At 36.0% G+C, this 21,782-nt stretch overlaps 2 protein-coding genes and 1 long non-coding RNA gene across 6 annotated transcripts in view; 2 read left to right on the top strand and 1 right to left on the bottom strand.

Moving 5' to 3' along the window:
- Positions 1-4,581: 4,581 nt before the first annotated feature.
- On the top strand, positions 4,582-7,865 carry Syx13 (syntaxin 13). Its single transcript, XM_018024286.2, has 6 exons — positions 4,582-4,734; positions 5,505-5,708; positions 5,821-5,986; positions 6,065-6,192; positions 6,585-6,718; positions 6,861-7,865. Exons 2-6 carry the CDS (start codon positions 5,506-5,508, stop codon positions 7,034-7,036), a joined length of 807 nt encoding a protein of 268 aa, XP_017879775.1. The 5' UTR covers positions 4,582-4,734; position 5,505; the 3' UTR covers positions 7,037-7,865.
- Positions 7,866-8,995: 1,130 nt separating this feature from the next.
- LOC108624764 (ankyrin repeat and BTB/POZ domain-containing protein BTBD11) overlaps positions 8,996-21,782 on the bottom strand; it is a 29,431-nt gene continuing 16,644 nt past the window's right edge. For 2 of the 4 annotated variants that reach the window (XM_018024284.2, XM_026813351.1), the window contains 12 exons: positions 15,451-15,655; positions 14,936-15,181; positions 14,298-14,777; positions 13,613-13,943; positions 12,861-13,096; positions 12,583-12,785; positions 11,752-12,486; positions 11,416-11,684; positions 11,120-11,325; positions 10,748-11,041; positions 10,484-10,666; positions 8,996-10,383 (listed from right to left, as the gene is read on the bottom strand). In XM_018024284.2, the coding sequence (XP_017879773.1) occupies positions 10,177-10,383; positions 10,484-10,666; positions 10,748-11,041; positions 11,120-11,325; positions 11,416-11,684; positions 11,752-12,486; positions 12,583-12,785; positions 12,861-13,096; positions 13,613-13,943; positions 14,298-14,777; positions 14,936-15,181; positions 15,451-15,655 (3,595 nt within the window). In that variant the 3' untranslated portion in view covers positions 8,996-10,176. Of the gene's footprint in view, positions 10,384-10,483; positions 10,667-10,747; positions 11,042-11,119; positions 11,326-11,415; positions 11,685-11,751; positions 12,487-12,582; positions 12,786-12,860; positions 13,097-13,612; positions 13,944-14,297; positions 14,778-14,935; positions 15,182-15,450; positions 15,656-18,853; positions 21,144-21,782 lie in introns of those variants that run through there. The other 2 variants (XM_026813350.1, XM_018024285.2) reach the window with 2 other exon arrangements.
- LOC113464301 (uncharacterized) lies at positions 16,803-18,814 on the top strand. Its single transcript, XR_003389134.1, has 3 exons — positions 16,803-17,077; positions 17,171-17,331; positions 17,952-18,814. It is a non-coding gene; the product is annotated as an uncharacterized LOC113464301 (long non-coding RNA).

The following is a 21,782-nucleotide window of genomic DNA, read 5'->3' as shown; positions in this document are numbered from 1 at the left end:
ATATAAAAGTAAAGAAGTGTACAAATGTACAAAAATAAATTGTTCCTCGCATATTATATAACAATGAAGAAAAATCAGAGTTGCATTGCAGTCTTATGATAGATGGACTTGTAATGGCAGGAAGCACGGATTAACGTGCGCAGCCTTTATTGCGCTCACAGGTGAAGGTGTTCAATGGGCAGGACGAGGACCTTCTCCAGGGAAACGGCTTTGATCTTGAGGTATCGGTTACGAACAAAACAACCAAAACCCGTGGACGATGAACGTGGAGAGGATCGTATGTGGGGCGCGGCTCATGGTCAGACGGTCAATGAACCTATCGTCGTCTCACCTCGACCGATCTCGGCTTCTATCGTCAGCCTGATCGGGCGAGGTCGGACAACTTCGTCCTGTGTTCGACTAAGGTCGTCGTTGACCGCTTCTACTGAGCGTTCCATGTATTTAGGGTGCGCACAGCTGCAAAATCTTCATATACTATATGGTGGAGAGGAAAGAAAGATTTATCTCAAGAACAAAAAGGCATCGAAGCTATGCACACGCCTTTCGAAAATGTTACTGTTTTGTTAAACGTAGCAATTTCTTTACAATACATTTAAGAGAAGAGCTTGTCTTTTTTTAGCGACGGGGAAAGAGGATAATGGGAAGTTATTAAAGATTAAGAGGATCTACAAAATTCTCACCAAATGAATGCATGTAGATATACAAATTTGCATTCGTGCATTTGTGTAATTAACGGAATAATTTATGAGTGTACATATTATGATAATTTACACCCGTAATTTCCATTACTACGTGTACTGCTTTAATCTTATATACGTACTATATGCATTTAGTTTAATACGACGCAAATACGCCTAAAGTATATATGTGTGTGTATACCATACACATTCAGAGTGACTTAAGAAGCATTACTTTAAGGTTGCACACTGAAGGTCATTGTCTGAACACGCATCGACATTGAAAATGTCTTTAGTATAGGTGCTAAATCCGTATTTGCCATCTCGTCTCCTTTTAAATTCATACTGTCTGTATTGTCTGAGAAGGTTTTGCGAAGGCAACTACTTGGACTATATAGTTCAATTACCATTTACCAACCTAATATTTAAAACATCTGACGAAGATATCAATAACGTAGGACACACGATGTTGTAATTATATAACAGTCGCTATTTTATTTGTTCTGCAACATAGCTATTAGCAATTCTTTTTATGTTATAAAAAATAATGAATTCAATTGTTTTAACAGTCATGAAATGTCGAGATCGTGACACGGGAAGCTTTAGATTACCCGAGAACAGTTGCAACAATTTTGTAAATTTTTAAGCAGAAGTAACAGACATAATAACGTTTTTAAATACATTATTTCATTACTTCGACTAAATTCTATCACTTTTACAATTATATTATTTTCAGAGTTATATTACCAATACAAAAGTTTTTAAAAGAACTGAACTTGGTGTGTGTCTTTAAAAATGACTAATCACTTTTGTAAATGTAATGTAAATAAAGCAAGTAAATATATGAAAGAAAAAGAAAAGAAATAAACAAAACTTTCGAATACGTGTGACGTAACATAAGATTAGTTCTTGAAAAAAATTGCAATATGTTGATGCAATGGAGACGTGTGCGATTGATAAACAGATATCAAGAACGACGAAGTGACGTATATTGAACAATCGCTATCCTTCTTTATTTTCTTGGAACACCACTGCTCTTTCTCGTGACACGTCACTGATGCGCTGTGACGGTTGCTCTTTGCGAGTTAGAACAAGGCTGCCAACTTTTGAAGGCCGTGAAACGTACTAATTCGGCAGAGATTATAGAAAAAAGAAAGTGAAATACATCTAACCCGAATCAATTGATTCATTAATTCGGGAAATTGAATGTAGTTCATAAAAAATATTAACTTCTCTACAATAATATACAAAAAGAAAGTGATAGCTAGCAGATCACTCGTTACAAGCATCAAACTATAAGCTGAATGAAGGAAACTATAACATATAATGGCGAGAGAAAATCGTTGCTATAGATAGAACACTGCTCTTTGTCTCCCGAATTTTTACACGTGTCACAACAATATATAGATTTTTTGACATTATGCAATGATCTCCATTACTGTCAACTCATAGTAGTTTACCAAGGCACGAACAACACATAATTGAAATCTGCAAGTAAACAGATATATATGTAAAAGCATCGAATTAATTTACCACAAATTTCTAGGTGAGTAGCTATGTATCTGATGGTGTCACAGTTACGTAGCGAGGTGCAAATTAGCTACAAAGTGGACACAGCTGAAAGGAAATCAGTGCGTCTATTCATAGTACGATAAGCGTTTAAGTCTCCTGTAACAAAGAGGCCACATACGACCGTCACACGTTCGACGTAGGAACAGTCATATGGGCGAGCATTTAAAGGCTCACGGGCAAATGTGCTCGCCACGGGTGCGCGTGTTGTAGCACATTGTATCCCAAGTATTAAATACTTCGAGGTTGTAATCGTTAAACTTCGATCGTTAAATAGCACATTGTAGAAACTGATGAAAATTATTTTATGTCTATATGAAAGTTCTTTGCTTAATTAAATAAACAGATTGTGTATCATATTAACGGAATAAAACACGTTATGATTAATTAGTAGAAATGCCTTGTTTACTCGTACTAAGCAGAAACCCGATTCTTATTCAAATGAAGTTACAGATATGCTGCAGATGCAAAATGCCATTATTCTGAAGCTATTCGCCAGTTTCTTTGTTCGATTTCGTTACGGAATAATAATATGAGAAGCATACGAGTTCTGAAATAAATTGAATTAAATTCTAAATATGATAAACGTAATACGGTTAGAGTTTGATGCTTTTCTTAGAAGTAAAACATTATTTAAAGCAGATGAAAATTCTAGCGAAACGTCAGAAACGTGACAGTACACGCCTGCTTAGTTTCATGCACACCGATGCGTGTGCGTGCACATTGATCGATGAACGCGTAAATGTAGCTCGTGCATACATATGTTTATAGGAGTCTGTCGAGCATCCGCCACAAAATAAATGTTTCGCGGAGTATATCTCTCGAGTCGAAATAGAATGTATTTTGGAATGTATCGATAAACGCCGAATGAAATTCTGGAAAAATCGAAAGTAGACAAAGGCGCGAAAGCGATTTCTTGGAGATGACTAAGAAAATGTTTGACGTAAGCAGTATGTATAACAACTTATAGAAGAAACAGATTTAATTTTAAAGCTGTAGAGAAAGCGACCAGCAACTGAAAACGAAGCATCGTACTAATTTCGGAATTTTTCGGAAGGAAGCTTGGCAACGCGAAACGGGAGAGGGGATCCACCATAAACGTCGAAAAATGTTGCGTTACGTTTCACATTATTGGGAGAAAGAATTCTTGCTAATCAAAATATGAAATACACAAAACCGTAAAAGAAACATGCGAGAAGCCATAGAATCAGCCTACATCAAAAGCCACACTTATTTAAAATGTCAAAAGTGGGAGTTGCGTAGGTGCTTATGAACAACACTCGATTACCACCCGTATATCGTTCATTTTTTCTGCTATCGAAACGAAAGTTGATCGACTAAGCGAAAAAGTTGCGGTTATATTCAAGGGAGACGGCAAAACGTGATGGGGAGCCGACAAGCGGAAGATGCGTTCGGAACCGACATGACGCACGGCCTATGTACGTGCTGCATTGACTCCAAAGCTACCCTCGAGAAAATTCTATCAAATTTAAGGATTTTCAGTAGGACTTTGAGCAAAGTAATATACGCGACGTGGTAATCCAGCGTTAAATTCGTTATTATGGCAATCACACAACTGATATTGTACAATTTTAGCGTGTAAAATGATGAAAAATCACAATAGCGTTTACTTACGGCCGACGGTTGTTGTTTCTGAAGGCTTTCGCAATCTGTCGGTCGTACTCGGGAACTTCCGTACTGTACGTCTTGTCAAGCCAGTGTCCGCCATGCGACTAACCTCTGGTTCCACAGGAAGGTAGCTTATTAATGATTTCAATTGTTCATTAGAAAAATTTATTACTAATTTTTCTTACTTTTACCCTTGTAAATGCATACAAACGTTTTAAATTATTAATTTATTATTAGTTTTATTTTTGATTCCGGCGGTAACAGTATATAAAACGGTATTTCAGACACATTTCTTTGAGTTCCTAAAAAATAATCTCAAATTCATAATTAACCAATATGCGGTCTAATTTGCATAATGATTTTTCAATAAAAAAAATTGCATCTATTTCTATGATTATACGTTTTCTCTTTTACATAAAAAGAGAAGTATAACTATGTTTGTTGTTTGCTACTTTGAACTCTGTAGTACTGACGGGAATATAGACATGATAGATTATGTGAAATTATTCTTATATCTATAAACTGGTTTAAAATTGGCAAAATGTATGTTCTATTACTGGAAATTTATTACTTGAGAATGAATATATCGTTGTTATATTGTAATGCAAAAGCTTATTTATAAATAACAAATCTGAACTTAAAAAATTTTGAATGTCGGCAACATAGGTATCTGACGAACACACGGTTGCGAGCACAAAGAGACTATTGTCACATGGGCGGTGTATTAGCTCGTTTAGGCAACTGTCAGTTTCTAAGATCATTCTAAGATTCATAAAAATAGTTTTCTTGATTTTTAAATGTGAATTCATAAAGCAATTTGTATTTAGATATTAAGAACATTTGTGATAAAACAATTCAGGTTTGTTGTATAAATTTTCATACTTATATTTATTGGAACACTTTCATTTTTCCACAATTTAACTTTTTCGTATGCATATTTGTCGTACACCATTAGATCGGGATACTGTCCAGTTGCATCTAACTGAATACAAAGATTTTAATACAGAATAAGAATTTCATCCTTTATATAATTTCTGTAACACTGCGCAGTACTTCCCTTAATTATGATGTATTATCTTCATGATGATTTCGAAGAAATTAATGATATCTGTACTAGATCTCGTCAAGGGATAATTTTACGTTTATTAATAATATAATTATTAGTAGGCAACGTAGAAGTCTATGCATAATGTACGATATACAATTTTATTAAAATTCATTAAATTCTATATGTAGTACATATATTTAACAGTATTTCAAACTGAAATCGTAACTCTTTGTTGGCTAAGTTCTTCAATTCCATTTACATTTTTAAAGCAAAATAGGAAAAGTATAGTATTATTATATTCGATTATGTAGATGATGTTTTATATACAAATTCCAATCAGAGATATTTATACTATTATGATTTTAATAATCATAGTATGATTCATAGTATGATAACATATCAGTATTACTCATAACTATGTCATTAACTTTATATAGGCTTATTAACATATGATCACACAGGAAAATATTACTATATGTGAAATTATAACTATAGTTTTCTATTGTTCTTGACATTTGTAAATGTCCTTAATTTCCTTTGTACGATACAAATTTTAATAAAAATGGTATTTGGCTTTCTAGAATGGCTCATAGTTCTCAAACATATGGGTCCACAGATCAACGGACAGATGTACCTGATGTGGGATTTAGTCCTACTGAACTTTATAGTCTCTGTGAAAATATTAGCACTAATATATATACGATTAACATAAGTTGGAGATCACTTGAACGTGCATATAAAAATATTGGAACCAATAAAGATAATCAGGGTGTAAGAGATAAGGTGTAAGTACATTGAATAGTGTATTGAGAGAAAAATGATATACATTGCTTTACATTACGTTCATATGATTCCTTATATCGTACATTGTGTATGTATATTTATTTCTTTTTCAAGGCACATAACAAATTTAAGCACAAATCAAGTAGTGACCCAAACAAGCAAAGACATTGCAAGACTGACGGTGTTAATGAGGAAAGGAGATAAACAGCAGAAATTGCAAATTGAGAAACTCACTGTTGACTTCAGAGATGCTTTGGGAAGATATTCAGATATGCAGAAGGTAAGATAAAAATAATCTGTTATGTTTATTAATCTAATATTTTTTCTATTTCTAATTGTCTTATTATGGCACTCGTAGTCAATTGCTGAAAAGATGAAGAGACATATTTTGCCTACAATTAATGTAGAAATTTCCATGGATCCAGAAGATGAGGAAGAACAACGTTTATTTCAAGCTCAAGAGCAAGAACACAAAGCGACCCAGAGGTTTGAGAATCTTTTCTATTTTTCTCGAAATGTATATAAGTATTTGTATGAGCAAGTAACAAAAAAGGCTTGACTATTTCTCACAGTCTGCACACAAGCAATGGATACACAGATGGTTGACTGTTAATGTTATTAGCAAATCAAAATTCAATAGCCTTTTTTTGTGCATAATGTGGATTTTATAGCATAAATATTGATTGACATACTTTAAACATAAAATTTATTTGAAAAATAATTGCAATATGTATTATTAATGTAGAGAAGCTATAAAATGCACTTGAGCATGTGGTAAGTTCGTTTCATTATATGCATATCAACTCAAGCTCATTAAGTGATGTCATTAAATGTGTGGAAAAGTATTTAAAAAATGATCTGCTCTTTGTTACATTTAGGAATCTAGAATTTCGACAAGACTTATTGTTGGAGAGAGAAGATATAGTAAAATGTATTGAAGGCGATATTTTGGATGTGAATCAGATAATGCGAGAACTCGCGGCAGTGGTCTACCAGCAAGGCGACACGTTAAGTAAGTAATTAAAATCAAAATTCACGACTCCAATTCTAGCCGTTAAAAATTGCTTCCAAACTCCAACTCCACAGCTCTGAGTTCCGTATCCTTCCAAGTTAAATCATTGTTACATGGACTCTTATATTCGTTTTTGTTCCAGACACAATAGACAGCCATATAGAAAACGTACATGGAAACGTTGAGTTAGGAGCGCAAGAATTGATCAAGGGAAGTAATTACCAAAGTAAATACCGTCGAAAAGTTTTTATCTTACTGTTGCTCGCTATCATAGTAGTTGTTATATTAATTATTGTCCTAGTCACTAAATTAAGTTAGCGCTCTTGATCGTCGTAGATAATGCGATAGTGGAAAAGGTTGTCTCAATCTATTTTATTGATCACAAAATTAATACCAAGGGAAGATATACCTAAATCGTCAGTTTCTATGCGATATGGGGAGAGGATAGACTTATTTTATATCCGTGTGTAAATTTAATACATAATTCGAGTATATTATTTTCCTGTACTGATCCAGTAAAACGTTGTACGCTATACTCACTGCAGAAATCTATTGTTACTTGCGTTTTATTGCAGCTTGAATTGAATAATAATTCAGACTTGAACAAAAATGTTAGATGCGTGACTTGAAAATTTTCATAGCAGAACAGTTTTCTCTGAGTAGAGTATAATTTCAAATACTGCAATGTGATTTATAATTTTTGCTCTATCTGGAAGCAGTTATCTAATTCAATCATTTTACTTGTTTTCTCAATAATTTATACAACACTATAAATGTCAGAAGTGTTTAACAAAGATGTTAATGTTATGTTCTAGTTCCCAATTTTATGACGACATATGTATATATTATTTGTTGAAAATGCAGTTATGTGTTACACATCAAACTCTATATTATTTCGAATACTTATTATTATAAAATATTTGTATACTGTAAATAGGAAAGACAGTTATAATTTATTTATCAAGGAATACGTTATCCAATATTTAAAAACTTGATTTTAGAAAATGATGAACCGACACATGCACTAAATTTAGTACGACATAAAATAAATAATGTGGCACTATAAGTTGACGAATTTTCAATGTCTGATTAGTTTATGTAGTCTATAATCTGCTTCTTACCTGAATATAATCTTTTATTGCTTATATTAATGTATTATAGTTTCTGTTCAGTCTCTGTTAATCAAACTCTTGAAGAAAATTTGTTTTCTCTTACTAAATAGAAACCACAAAAAAATAATCAGACATGAGACATGTACCGCCTTATGTAAATTTTTATCATTATAAATTATTCTTTATTTCACTTCAGTACAATGCATAACGCAGCGTTCTTTTTATAAATTAATCGCTTAAAACACTGTGAAGTTTATGATGTTAAAAACAGTAATTCCCACTTGTTATATGCGATTCAAGCTTCACTTTCACAGGTACTAAGAAAATATTTACAGAATAAGATGTCTAATGTGTAGGGGACAACAGATTTGTTAACAATTACCTTTGTGCTCACATTATTGTGAGAGACTAAAATTATATTGTTGCAACTTTTCTATTAGGTAATAGTCGTAATAATTTATCGAAATACGAAACAGTTACGAATATTAGCCGAATGACAAAACGACTTATGTTCAGAATCTAAGCTTAATTAAACTGTATACATTGTTAATATATCATTTTTATAATCATTTTTTAGTAAGGTCATAATGCCTCTTATTGTGCTCGATTGCTTGTAAGTCTACTGAAGCTTGAAGAGTTAGAAACGAAAATAAAAGATATACATATAAGATTGAGACAGCCGTTTTCTGTGAATCGGTTCGACTCTTATATGATTATTAGGCATTCCAAAATCTAAAAGTCCAGTGATTACATTATCATTAAGATTATAACTTGAATATTGTATATACAACTAAGCATTGACATTTAAAATAAATTGCATTATATATGATATTAACAATTGTTACGTCGTGTACACACTTGATGGCAACATTTTGTTATGACAACGATGAGCTATATGCTACAATGTAGTAGGTGTTAAGCGATTATCTTTCTTTCGTAATATATTACGCTGCTTTTAAATAAAACAACACGTAGTTTATTTTATTGAAAAACAAAGCAATATATTATTTGCGTATATATATAGGGTGGTCCGTTTAAGTGAGAACAGTAAAATATCTCATACGGGATGGAAATTATCAAAAATATGTTTTAATGAAAGTTGTTTATTATAAAGGGGCACTTTATTTGAGACAATCATCTTTCAAATTAATAAAGTAGTGGGGGGATCTCGAAGTTACATTAATTTCTTTAAATAAAACTCTGCATGTTTTATTAATCCAAAATACGATTACGTTCATTGAGATGAATTCAACGGTTACTATAAGGCATCATTCCATGTGTTAGAAATGAACTAATTAGACGCAAACAGTTTGAAGTAATCATTAAATTATATTAAATGATAATGCACGAATTCTTTTGTCTTCTGTTCTGTTTTTAATCATTTGCTGGCAGTATGATTGCGCTAAGAGCTACGAAGTTCAGTAATAACATGCAAACAGGAGTGTGATAAAAAATATAAATTACCTTTATTAAGCTTCAAGAAATAAAACAATTATCATTTAATATTTCCCATTTTATCACAATATTTATAATTTATTATCATCGTGATGTACAAATTATACTGCATGATCCGTATGGGAGATTAAGTTTATATATTTTGCGCTAATCACGTATTAATCGCTCAACCTGTTTTATATACAAATTGTATGTTCATTCGTTATACATTATTGGTTTATTATTACTAACAGCTAATTGCTCATGCTACGTTCTACGTTAAATAATAATCAATTTTATATTTACATAATTTTTTACTTAATTCTGATAATTTTATTTTTGAAATTTTTTAACATGCACGTATAAGATTGATGATTACTCAAAGAATATCTAGTGCATATTTATATTTATAAAAAATACTCAAATAAGAGATATTATACAACAAGAATAAAAGAGATACATAATAGAAGCATAATTTTTTCGTACTATTACCATATTGTACCCATAGACATGTGGAAGTAGAACGAGCGCCGAGCTCCTAAATGAGAGATTTTAAACTATGTGATTGAGAAAAAAAAATGATTGGGAGAGTTTCTTTTTTATCTATCGGCATATGAAGGAGAGACAAAAATGCATTTAAATCTAAAGCATGTTTTTTTTCTATGTTTCACGGTATCAACAAAAATATATTGGACGTTCGGTCTACTCTGTTCTGTCTATAATCGTACTTTTAACTGAATGTATAAATGTTGATAAGTTATAAAGCACTCAGTCTTGATTCATTTACGTATCACTTTTTTCTTTATAAATGACGTCAATTAAACGTAAAGAAATACGTTGACAGATTACGACAATTGATGAAACCAACAAATAAAATAATAACAATGACACATTAGTTAATCCTTATCATATCTAAGTTTTTACTTTATTTTGTTGCTGAGATCGTCTAGCTTTTATTCTCGCTTGCAAAGTGAGAAGGAGGCCTGCTAGAACATCGTGATTAGGCAATTTCTTGGCGAACAATAAACGTTTAACCGAATCATCGTAAGTTAATAGAGCGACCATATTTTGTAGTAAAAATCCTTGACAGTACTCTAAAAGCTGCATCGCATTATAAACCTGAAAATTATGTACACAATTCATAAACTGTAGATGTTTGAAAATCGAAAATTTCGGAAAGTTGAGATCTTGGAGGCTTGAACATTTAAAGAAGATATACCTTTGCGTGAATGTACATAGAAACGATATTGTCGAGATCGATCATCGAAGAACATTGTGCTTCACAATACCTAAGCAAGCCGTCTAATTGAAAAAAATTTGCAGCAGCCATTAATTCCAAAACGTCACTTTGATTAACTTCTAATGTAGCACAACCACCGTGATATAAAAATTCCATAACCATCTGCAAATGAAATTCGATCCAAGTTTTAAATGAGTAATTTTTATACATACATGGTAGACATTATTTTTTACTCGTACGTACCTGAAAAATGTGATATCGAATATCATTAATTTGTACAATCGGTGGGTTTCCCTCGCACAATTTCGAGCTCAACATGTTTCTAAACCTTGGCGACGATGTAACCAAGACAATCTTATGGCCGTAAAAAACTCTACCTTCCACTCTGAATTGTACATCACTCAGCTCTGGATTATTTACAAACTTGGGATCTATTCTTGATCCGCTGGAAAGTGTAGTGTCTCTAATGGGTTTTATGGGTTCCCATCCATAACACGTGCAGAAGATGTCAGCGAGAAGAAGCGTCGTGCCTTCTTTCTGTAAACATTATATGAACGATATCAAAAAAATTACTTTTATTCAAATTATATAATTATATATCTGAAGATGACTTACTTTGCTATACCTAAAAATATTGAACAACAAAGGGAGACACTCTTGTACGAATTGGGTGGAATAGTCATCGGGACACACTTGAAGAAAATCTTGAAGCAGTTGATCTATCACTGAATCCAATCTCATTTCATGAGCTGTTGCGAGGCTGTGCATCCAACAATGCAACGTCCATCCCACTTTTAATCCACGTAATTCCATTGTGATATCTGTGAAGGAAGTCGAAATAGAATCCTCGTGGAATTTTAACTAGGATTTAGAGACATGTATTCATGTTGATTTTTAAAAAATACTATCACCTAAGTGATTGCTTTCGGCACTATGATACATGGCTTCTTGCAAAGCTTTAGTCTGAAGCTTATTAAATACTGGCTCCTTCCCTTCTCTTCTATTTCCTCTTCCATCAACAGTTTGTTGTTGCAAGCTAGTACCTGCACTACCTTCTGCAAGAATTTCTTCCAGTGACAATACTTCTTTTTCACCTCGCTTAGCAGAGAAGTTTAATGGATGGGATAATAATTGATGAAGACAACTCCTTTGACCATGAGCTGTAGCCACTGATATTGCACTATAGATTAAGAAAGTCACAAATTAATTAATTAGAAATTAGAAATGAAATGATGCGTTTTACTTGCCTGTAGCAGCCCCGTTGAGCAGAGCCAGAATATGAAAACGAGTCCTTTATCAAAGTCGATAAAAATGGTTGAGCTCCATGAGCTAAAAGTAACGCTACCATTTCATTATTGCCAGACGCAGTAGCTGCTTGTAGAGGTGTAACAGTAGATTTGTCTTCGCTCAATTTGGCACCACCTTCCACCGCTGCCCCTCTTTCCAATAATATTCTAGCGATATTACAATGTCCTAACAAGGCCGTGTATGTTAAAGCAGTCCAGTGTTGCGTTTCCGCATTAAATCCATTTTGAATGTAACAAGTGTTATTAGAAACATTGCTCGATGCGCTCGGTGAACTGGAAGATGAACTCAGAGATTGTGCGCTTTTTCCTGGAGTCATTACTGCGGGGAGTACGATTGGACTTCTAACGTTCGATCCACTTGGTGTCGCTGGAATCTTAGAAGGTGTACTTCCTGATTGTCCAGAGGCTGGAGGTGGACTCTCGACATTTAAATCAGCGCCAGCATCTAATAACGCTAGGGCAGCGGTTTCATCTCCGTTGATACACGCGATCATTAAAGCGGTGAAACCGTTATCGTTCACAGTGTTGATTTTTGTTGATGGCAAAAGAGGCATGGCTTGAGCTATAAGGTCAGCGCGACCACTCGTTAACATCTTGAATGCCATGTCCATTGTTAGAAAACGAACATATTCGGAATCGTCTATACGTTTTGAACATACAGAAACTTCCTCAAAACTGTACAGGAAATTCAATGTTTCACTTATTACAATTAAGTGATCACTTCCGTACTAATCTGGCCAAAAATAATAGATAAATCGTAACTTATATTACCATATCGGTCTGATTGGGCAGTCTACACCAGGCAATAACAATCTCGCTGCTTGATTAATGTCATCTTGATCTACGACCAGTCCGTGCCTATGCTCTGCATGTGCGGTCGCAACTCTTAGCCATTCGATTAATGGAGGAAGTACGACGTACGCTCGTTCATATGCGAGCTCTTGTATCCCGGAACCTCTTTCACCGTGCTCCAACTACATAAACCTCACTCCGTTATTTCAGATTTCAGGAATGAAACTAAATGTAGATAAAGAAAAGAACGAACATACCTGCGAACACCTCATATAATAGAAAAGCGCGTTTAGTGCCTTTGTCGTCAACGATATTGGTGCACGTCCTGCTTGAGTTACTTTCGAGATCAGGTCAATCAATTCTGACATTGATCCCACGCAGGTGGTTAGAAGAGATGGTTCTAACGCGGATCCTACAGCGTCTCTTCCGCTGCGAGATGACGAAGAGGAATTTAGGGAACTGATGCTAGCCCAGCGTGGCATGGCAAGAGCACCTTCATATTTTATAACAAAATATAAATAACGATTAGTAAGAGAACATAAATAATATTTTACTAAGAAAAATAGAAAAAGGCGCGGAAAGAATGTTAAGTTTTTTAAGTAATATTTACAATAAATTAAAGTTTACGATACCACCTACATATATACTGAGTTTACTTATTTAATTTGTCTCAAAGCAAGAAATGCTTCACAGAAGTTAAAAGGATTTATTAGAATTTCTTCCTGACATCTTCAATAGAATAAGGATTAATCATAAATTAAAATATTTTCAAAGAATAAAGGAATTAAGTGGTACTACCTAAGGTAGAGTAGGATAAAGAGACAGTCATAAAATGAGAATGATTGCAGCATGACAGCAGGACTCGATATAATTGTCTTCATATAATAAATCACGAAAATTAAATGATGAAAGTCGTCGCCCATAAACGAAAGTTATCTTTCGGAACACCGTAATGTACTGGTTACCTCCTAAATTTATCGTATTTATTCTTGACACAAAGTAATTCTACCTGATGCCGTACGACCAGCATTCAGATGCGCGTACGGTTGAAGGAGACCCCATAAATCTCCGCTATTCGCAATGGCATGCTCCAACATGGTCGCGGTCAACGTAGTATGGGGATCAGTCGGTATGCACTGTAATAATATTTCTTCCAACAGATTTTCGATTCCAGCGGTCAAGTATATGGCTGCGTACTCGTGTATCATTCTTCCTAGTCGTACATCAGACATCCAACGAAGAAATCGTCCCACCGGTAGTTGTAGCCCGGACCGAGATGCTTTCGATTGCTTCAACTGATCGCCAGATACAGCGAACATCGCTGCAGCTCGCAAGCATGCCTGTAATAGGAAGATTCGTTGAGAGATGAATGTTTGTATTAAATCATTATCAATGCGCAATAAATTCTAAGCGCACGCTTATCGATTCTACAGACGGTGAGGACTTTAATATATTGTCTCTCACACACTTTACTGACAAAACGTACTCATTGATATTGAGTATATTATTACTTTTCTCTGATTTTAACATTACCTTCTAGCTAATTCCCACTGAAAGCAAGACATGTACAGAATAACAGTATATAAAATTTAATGAATAAGATTAAATATACAGTTCAAAAAAATTTGCGTGAAGATTAATTTTTTCCAAGGACAAACCCCCTTCTCTTTAAATTTTGTTCCCATTTCGCGTACCTTGGTGCACGAATCAGCTAAGGCCGGACAGAGAACAATTTTGAATGCACTGTAGACTTCGTGCTTGCTGCAAAGGCCAACAGGCTTAGCTAGTCTCTGTGTTTCTCGACCGATTCTGACCAGAGCCCGTTGCAGTAAGTAAGAGAGTCGTGGTATCGTTTCCATTGAGACCTGATCCATATGTTCCCTTGTTCGACCGTTTTGCAACACGCGAAGGACGTCATGATGCGTCCATGGTAATTGTTGCAATTCTACCAATCGATTATGAGAATCCACCCAGACGAATTCATCAGCACTGGTTACGTTGGTGTTGATAGTTTCCAAGCTAGAATGTCTCATTAGCCTCCTTACAGCTGGTTCTGAGCTCTCGGAACCGCTCAAGGAGGAGTAAGTCGAGGAAGATTTATGAGAACGCATGGTGAGCTGTTGGATGGCCAATTTGATATCTTCTAAACCGGAACCTGACCAAGGAACCTGTAACTACAGTATATAGTTGTTTGATAAGGAAATTAAAAGAAATCGCTATACTTGGTACCACTCTTAATTTTTTTTTATATTAATCGCTTTAGTGGTAATATACAATAAAAAATGCTTGACGGATAGAAGGGGTGAGTATTGTATCATCCTAAAAAATACACCTTAGCAGGCGTAGCTCTGTGTCTGTTCCGATTCTGGCCGGGTCTATTCCTGCCATTTCTTTGTGTAACGGAGGCCGATAGGCGATCGTCCTCCGGTACAGAGTTCAGCTGCTGTGGACTGTGTGCCCTATGATGTCGATGTGGCGGTGAACTGCTGCTCGTGTGACCACCTGTGTCCGACATGCTCGCGTGTCCGGACGACCGATTCTCATCCGACGAGCTATTGCCCGTGCATTCTGGTCGCCTCTGTGAAGAATGGCAGGCGCAGTTTATAACATTTGCCCTTGTACATTATAGCCATACGTGTATTTTAGAAGGTAATGAATGATAGTGCAGAATGAATTGTTGATTGCATTCTGTTATATCGCTTATTGTTAGCACTAAATAATGACTGAGTTTTTAAAAATAAGAATGAAAGTTTGAATATCACCTTATATTTGAGAGTATTTTATATGTACTGTAATATGTAAAATAAATACAAAAATAAATAACTAATTAATAAAATTTTTAAATACCTGAAGAGCACGAATTTCGTGTAAACTAATATGATGATGTTGAGGATGATGGGGATGCTGAGGAGTTGGCGTTGGCGCGACGCTATCCGTATCTCTTTCCGCCACCATGTGAACCATATTGTGTATACCGTTTTTTGGAGAACTCTCCGTGAATTCTTTCGAGTACGGAGGACAATACATATCTCGTCCATTGCCACCGGTTGGTCTAAAGAGAATAAAAAATTTTATTAGAATAAAAAGACTTTTTCTGATCTTTAATATACATCTGCAAGTCCATATCTTCTCATATCAAATGCCTGTCATAAAAACTTCAAGTGTTTAAAAATTTGTATAAAAATGAGCATGAGTGTAATCATTTTTTCATATCATTCGCGTGTATCGTCAACTATTACAAATTTTGAATTACACATATGAACAAGTAAATAAATAATTTTTATTGGAAGGCCGTTATTAACATACATTAGTCGCGTACATAGAATGTACATACAGGCCACGTTACCGAAGTGATATATAAAGCCGATATTCGATATCCTGTTAGGTAAGTTTCTCGTTAATTGCACACCAAATAAATCGGGCAAGTCTGCCGCTCTGCGCTAGTGCAGATTTGATTCTTTCCTTTTTTCATTGTGCCTCGAAAAGCGAGCATCTAAAGAAAATATCTGTTTTCTCATGTTTCGTTGAAATAGCTAAGCTTCCAAGAAAGTCACATTCCTGAACTGTAATAATTTAAGAAACAAAAAAACTATGTAATCCATTCCTTAATCGGAGATCGCTGAGATGAGATATTGGATAGAATATCTCTGCTACGAAATGTGATAACTTCTCTCGTTTCTCTCTGTGGTCTTTTGGACAAATCGGTTTTGTTACTCATGATTTAAAATTTTTCATTATTGTGAACATTTTTTTAATTTTTAATAAACAATCAGCATTATTATTAATAAATAAAATGTAGAACTAATGAATTGTTATTAACCAATCTCTCTAACACTTAACAAAAAATTAATTCTTTAAATCTAATATTAAGAAAGTTCTTCACCTGTGAAGTATGTTTGAATATTTATGGACTTCACAGTATCTATCATTAGATCTTTAATATCCACTAATCTTTCCAGTGTCGTCTATACCAAAAAGTTTTGGGGAATATTCGGATGCTTTCAATTTGGTTGGGAAATTGATGAGAATATTTAATTTCTTCAATGTTAAAGAAGAAAATAGCGATTTTATCGTGTTGTTTTTTTTTTACTCTTCCTAATTCGGATCGCCCTAGCTAGCGTTACGTAAGTTAAATCTGCTCGCACGCGAACCAATGCAGTTCCAGCGTGCAAATTAACAACCGTTGTCGGCCGTAACGAAAGTAACGAGAGATTCACGTGATCGATAAGTATCGGGGAAACGGATCGTGATCCACGTGTATTCCGTGGATCTCGATCTTTACCACCTTTTGTCTTCGGCAATTGTTCGTTGTGCGAGACGTTCGCGAGCCTTGGATACTTTCTTGGCGAGCTTTAAGACCGACCATGAAAATAAATATCAGAGCCTGGAAATTAAGGCCTTTCAAAAATCTACCGGCACGGCGTTGCTCCCGCGCTCATTGTCAGCAATTAATCGTAAAGGGACCGGTTTTTGCGTAAGTACGCACACGCCTATCGAAGCTTATATACATTTACTATTTAACATATGTATATGGAATTGAGACCTGTTGAAAAATATTAAATTCTAGCCTTCTGATAAAAAGTCCAGCGGATAGAAGATTGCCAGTGGATCAATTGAATAACATCATATTCTTTACTTCTTCCTCGAGACTCCGACAAACAGCAGTTTTTTTTAAATTTGTTGTCCCACATTATACTGTAAACTAAGCCTTCTAACGTCACAAAGAAAGTAAGTTGCTTGGTCCAATATTAACGAAGTTATTCAGATTTGGAACGGGTGCGAATATTAAATGACAGACACTGTATATCAGTGCGGCATTCAATTTCTTTTTCCTGACTTTTTCCAAGGAATTGGAAACTGGAAGTTATGCCCGAATCGCGTGACTCGCTACATATAAATTAATAATCGCTATATGCGCACGCCTTCGAACGCACCTGCATTTTACTTAAATCGTTCTTACGTATGGATTATTTTGCTCAGTGGAAACGCGTCCTTAATGCAATTAAGGGATAATCGAGTCGATTGGCGCTGTCGTTGATAAACGTTTCATTCAACGATAGGGCTCACCCAATTATGCCTGACATGAGTAATTTACTCTACAGGATCCGGCACCTCGGATGAAACGCGCAAAAAACGTGATAAATGACCGAGACAATAATTATAATGATTTCCGCCTTAAGAGCGATTGTGATTGTTAAGAAAGAATGCGCTTCTTTTATAATTCCTGTTCGAAGAATATTATTTTGTATATATTTGCTCTTATAATTGCATATTCCTCATGTAATTTGTTATAGAAGTATTTTTTTTCTGTATGCTCATTTGCATCAGGAATCAATTTTTATGTACAGGGTTCTTAATTTAGTTGCAACAACGTTGTTATGTCTATGGATGCCTTTAGAATTCAGATGATATTTTATACAATATCCTACAAGTAGAGAAAGTGGAAAACGATAAGAAGAAATATACTGGAAAAAGCAGGAAAGATAAGGGCGTGATTGGCCGATGACGAACAAGAGGATGGAATAGAGAAAATATTGGAAGATATATGGAGAGAAAAAGAGGAAGTAAGGAAATATAAGGAAATAAAATGTCGAAGCAATAGAAAAGATTTAAGTACTTGGAGGAAAGAGTGAAAAGTAAAGATTGGAAATAGCTGCAGAAATGAAGTTAGACGGTAAGATTCGACGGAAGGTGAAGACAGGAAATGTATAAATATAAAAGTATATTAATATAAAGAATATAAAGCGAGAGACGTAATTATAGGTATAGCTAGCGATGTAAGTGAATTGACATTAAACATAATATGAGAGCAGGAAATGAGTGAAAGGCGGCGTAAGGGGGAGAAATACGAAAGATGAAAAGAGAAAGATCAATGTGTAATACATGTAGAATATAGGTTCAGTTATATTATAAAATATCGATTTAGTTCTAGGGGAAAATGTAAAGCCGGAGGGTCATTTCAAACCGAAGGGCATGAACTATGAATAAATAAATAAATACGACATTCTGCAAATTGTACGAGCCCAAATGTTCTTCGTTCGGTGCGATGAACCACGCCCGGAGCACCAATTACGCGTGGACCATCAAACTCCCGAATCCAGTTCCCTCTTGAAACTTTCCGCAAAAACCGTTAAGCACTACGAAGAACGAGCCAGCACCCGGTTACGCGAATTCCACACGAGGGGCCCCACGGGTAATACGGTCATTTTTCATCGTCACAGTAAACGAACGTAAGACTAGCGTGATTTACCCCCTCAGGCGCCATTGCTGTACGAAGCTCCAGTCTGCCTTGAACCCGCTGTTGTCCCCGGGCAAGGACCAATAATCCTCGACCTGGCTCTCGTCCTCCTCGATCCTCAGCACATCCTCCCTGCTGGGACTAACGTTCACCACGATTTCGTGCGTGACCGTGGCGTCCTCGTTCTCCATCAGACTCACAGTCGACCGTTGTCTCTCGTTCTGTCCCTTCCCACTAAATCGTCCGTCCTCCGGGCCATCAATCTGGTTTTCTTTCTTCGAATCCAGCATCTTGGTCTCGTCTTTACTCATTAGCCGAGGAGACCCGGCTTTATTCGAATTGAATTTGTTCTGCCGCTGATTGGTGTCACCAAAATAGATCACGGTCTTATGAGCCACATCCTTGTCAGCTTTCCTAACGTTCTCGCTGGTCGTTTGCGTCATCGCGTTATCCGCTTCCGAACCGTGATTCTTTTTCTCTATCGTGGAACCATCCTCGTAGCCGTCGAACTCTGGCTCCGGTATATCGTTGCCCACGTTCAGCCACTCTTTCGTAGGCGATTTAGTCATAAAGGGCAACGCACGGCGCAGAATAAAGTTGACGCCTTCGCGACGTGCTGCAGTTTCTATATTACTTGACATCTTACAGTTATTTAGTTCACGGCAGATCACGCATTTGCAATCCTTGTCGCCGCATGATTCTCGTTTCGTTGATCGCATATCATCCGACAGTTTCGTGAGAAAGCATTTTACGCGGACTCAGACTTTTTCATTTGATCGAGGAAAAGTTGAAACGTAGGACGAGTCAATGGAGTGGTTTCAGATCGAAAACAGAGGATTCCATGTATACGTAGACGATCGCCGGTATCTGGAAGAGTATCTACTGACTAGTCGCTTTTACGGGTTATTCCAGGAACAATTCTTCTCTCATTGAGATGATGAAATGCCTTCCGCGGAAGCTGAATGATGGTCGAGTTGAATGATTTCTTGATGGTAGTAATTGATGTATGAAGAAATTGAGAGTGAAATATAACGGACTGATTGAAAATTATGTAGAGCAGGAGGAAATAAACGATTTTTCAGATTCGGACTACAAAAATCGTTGTATTAAATCTTCAAACAGTTCATTCATTCTGCAGTATGTGTAGTAAACGGGATACAACTTAATAGCAGTCTTAATCACGATTCATCTTATCTTACATAAATTGCTCTGATACTGTATGGCTGACACATGGCTGAAAACACTATGGTCTGTAGCAACTGGGATTAACAGGTGAAACGCGACCGCAATGTCGGCAAATAGAAGTCCCGTATCACTTTCCTTTCGTTACTTCTTTTCCCGCAGGATACCATGAGACAGTATCACGAAAAAGGGACTTCTGTCGATGTTTGCAAGAACTGACTTCCCTTTTTATTCCCTCTGTTTTCGTGTCCTCTGTGTTCATCAGCATTAGCGACGAATATTACCATTACATTTCCTTAAATGATGCGATTCAACAGTTTTCGAACGTCGTCGAGAAAATCGCGAACGTGAAATAACGATCAAACGTCCAATTAGTGCCGATTAAATTATTGTACAGTTGTGAAGCGAAGCTCGTGAGAAATTCGATTCCGGTTCATTTTTGGTCGGCAGAAATTTCGTTCTTCAAGAGTACGTGAGAAACCGTATGAAATGCACGGCGTAATGCCGAACATAGAATACAAGAGACCAATTACGCGGCTTCGGGAGTTTGCGTTTGCAACTTTCACCGGTTCTGCTCTGTGAAAAATTGATTTCGTACGAAATATCTTCAATTTCTACTAATCTATCTGATTCATCCATAAGGATATGTTATGCAGATTAGTTTGTACCGCCTCCGCAGCACGGAATCCTTTCGTTTTCAATCGATTCTCTCTGACGTTTCGTAAAGATGATCAGTTGATTTTCAAACATTTAAAAATCGTCGACGATTAGAACATTAATAAGTCCTAGCTCAAACTCTTTTCAAATTTGAATGTCGACGATGCCTCAGTTCAGTCACGTCCTCTTCAAACACTTACAAATTGCGGTATTGTCGAAAACTATATCACAATTTCATATATTCAAGCAACAATTGTAACGATGATAAGACGAAGAATTCGTAGCGTTCTGGACAAAATGATCACGATCAGACAAGATGAAACTCGCGGTGCTCCAGTTTAATCCACGATCGACGCGGCGGTATCACACACGCGTTTCTTGTCCCGCTCTGCAGCGTGGTTAAGTGCTGGCTGCCACTTGTAAACTGTTATGCTCTTTTCACCGGACAGAGAGCGTAGGAAACGGGAGAGTGCAAACGAACAGTGTCTTTAGAGTAGAGGCCCCACCATATACGTACATACATGTTTATACTTGCATTAAGTGAGTATGAGTTTGCGTTTGTTTCGGGGGAGAGTTTCCGGCGACCATCCTACTTCCTATGACCATGTCGTGACTCAAATCGCCCTAACCACATCCCGTGACGATTCTCGGACGCACCGCATTTTTCTGATCCTTTCATCGCACGCGGCCAGCTTCTCTTTCTATGCAAAACCGCGTTTATCGCGATCGAAAGGCGTTAACTGTTAACCGTCGGGATTGGGAAACGTAGTTGTTGCGTGTGTTTACACAGAGGAAGGGGTAACGGGATTTAAATAACTTCATAGATACAGCGTGAAAAATAGCTTTCAATAATTCGGTAACGCTGACAGGAAAAAACTAAATAAATAAAAATGACAATTTTGAAATTGAAGTATAAGATCGCAGTTTTATTATAAAGTCAGCTTCCTGGGAACCAGAAACAGCGGTTCGAGTTAATTGAAACATATTAGAGTAAACACCTAAATGAGAGCTTTAATGGGACAGCTGCACCAATTATAAGAATTACTTGAAATAGTATGAAATGAACAACAAAATATCATATAATAAGGACCTAGAAAAGATA

Source organism: Ceratina calcarata, unplaced genomic scaffold (genome assembly GCF_001652005.2).
Source record: "Ceratina calcarata isolate Rehan_Ccalc_2016 unplaced genomic scaffold, ASM165200v1 scaffold328.2, whole genome shotgun sequence".
Classification (NCBI taxonomy): Eukaryota; Metazoa; Arthropoda; class Insecta; order Hymenoptera; family Apidae; genus Ceratina; species Ceratina calcarata.
Note: the sequence above shows the minus strand (reverse complement) of the source record. Positions and strands in the feature narration are given on the sequence as shown.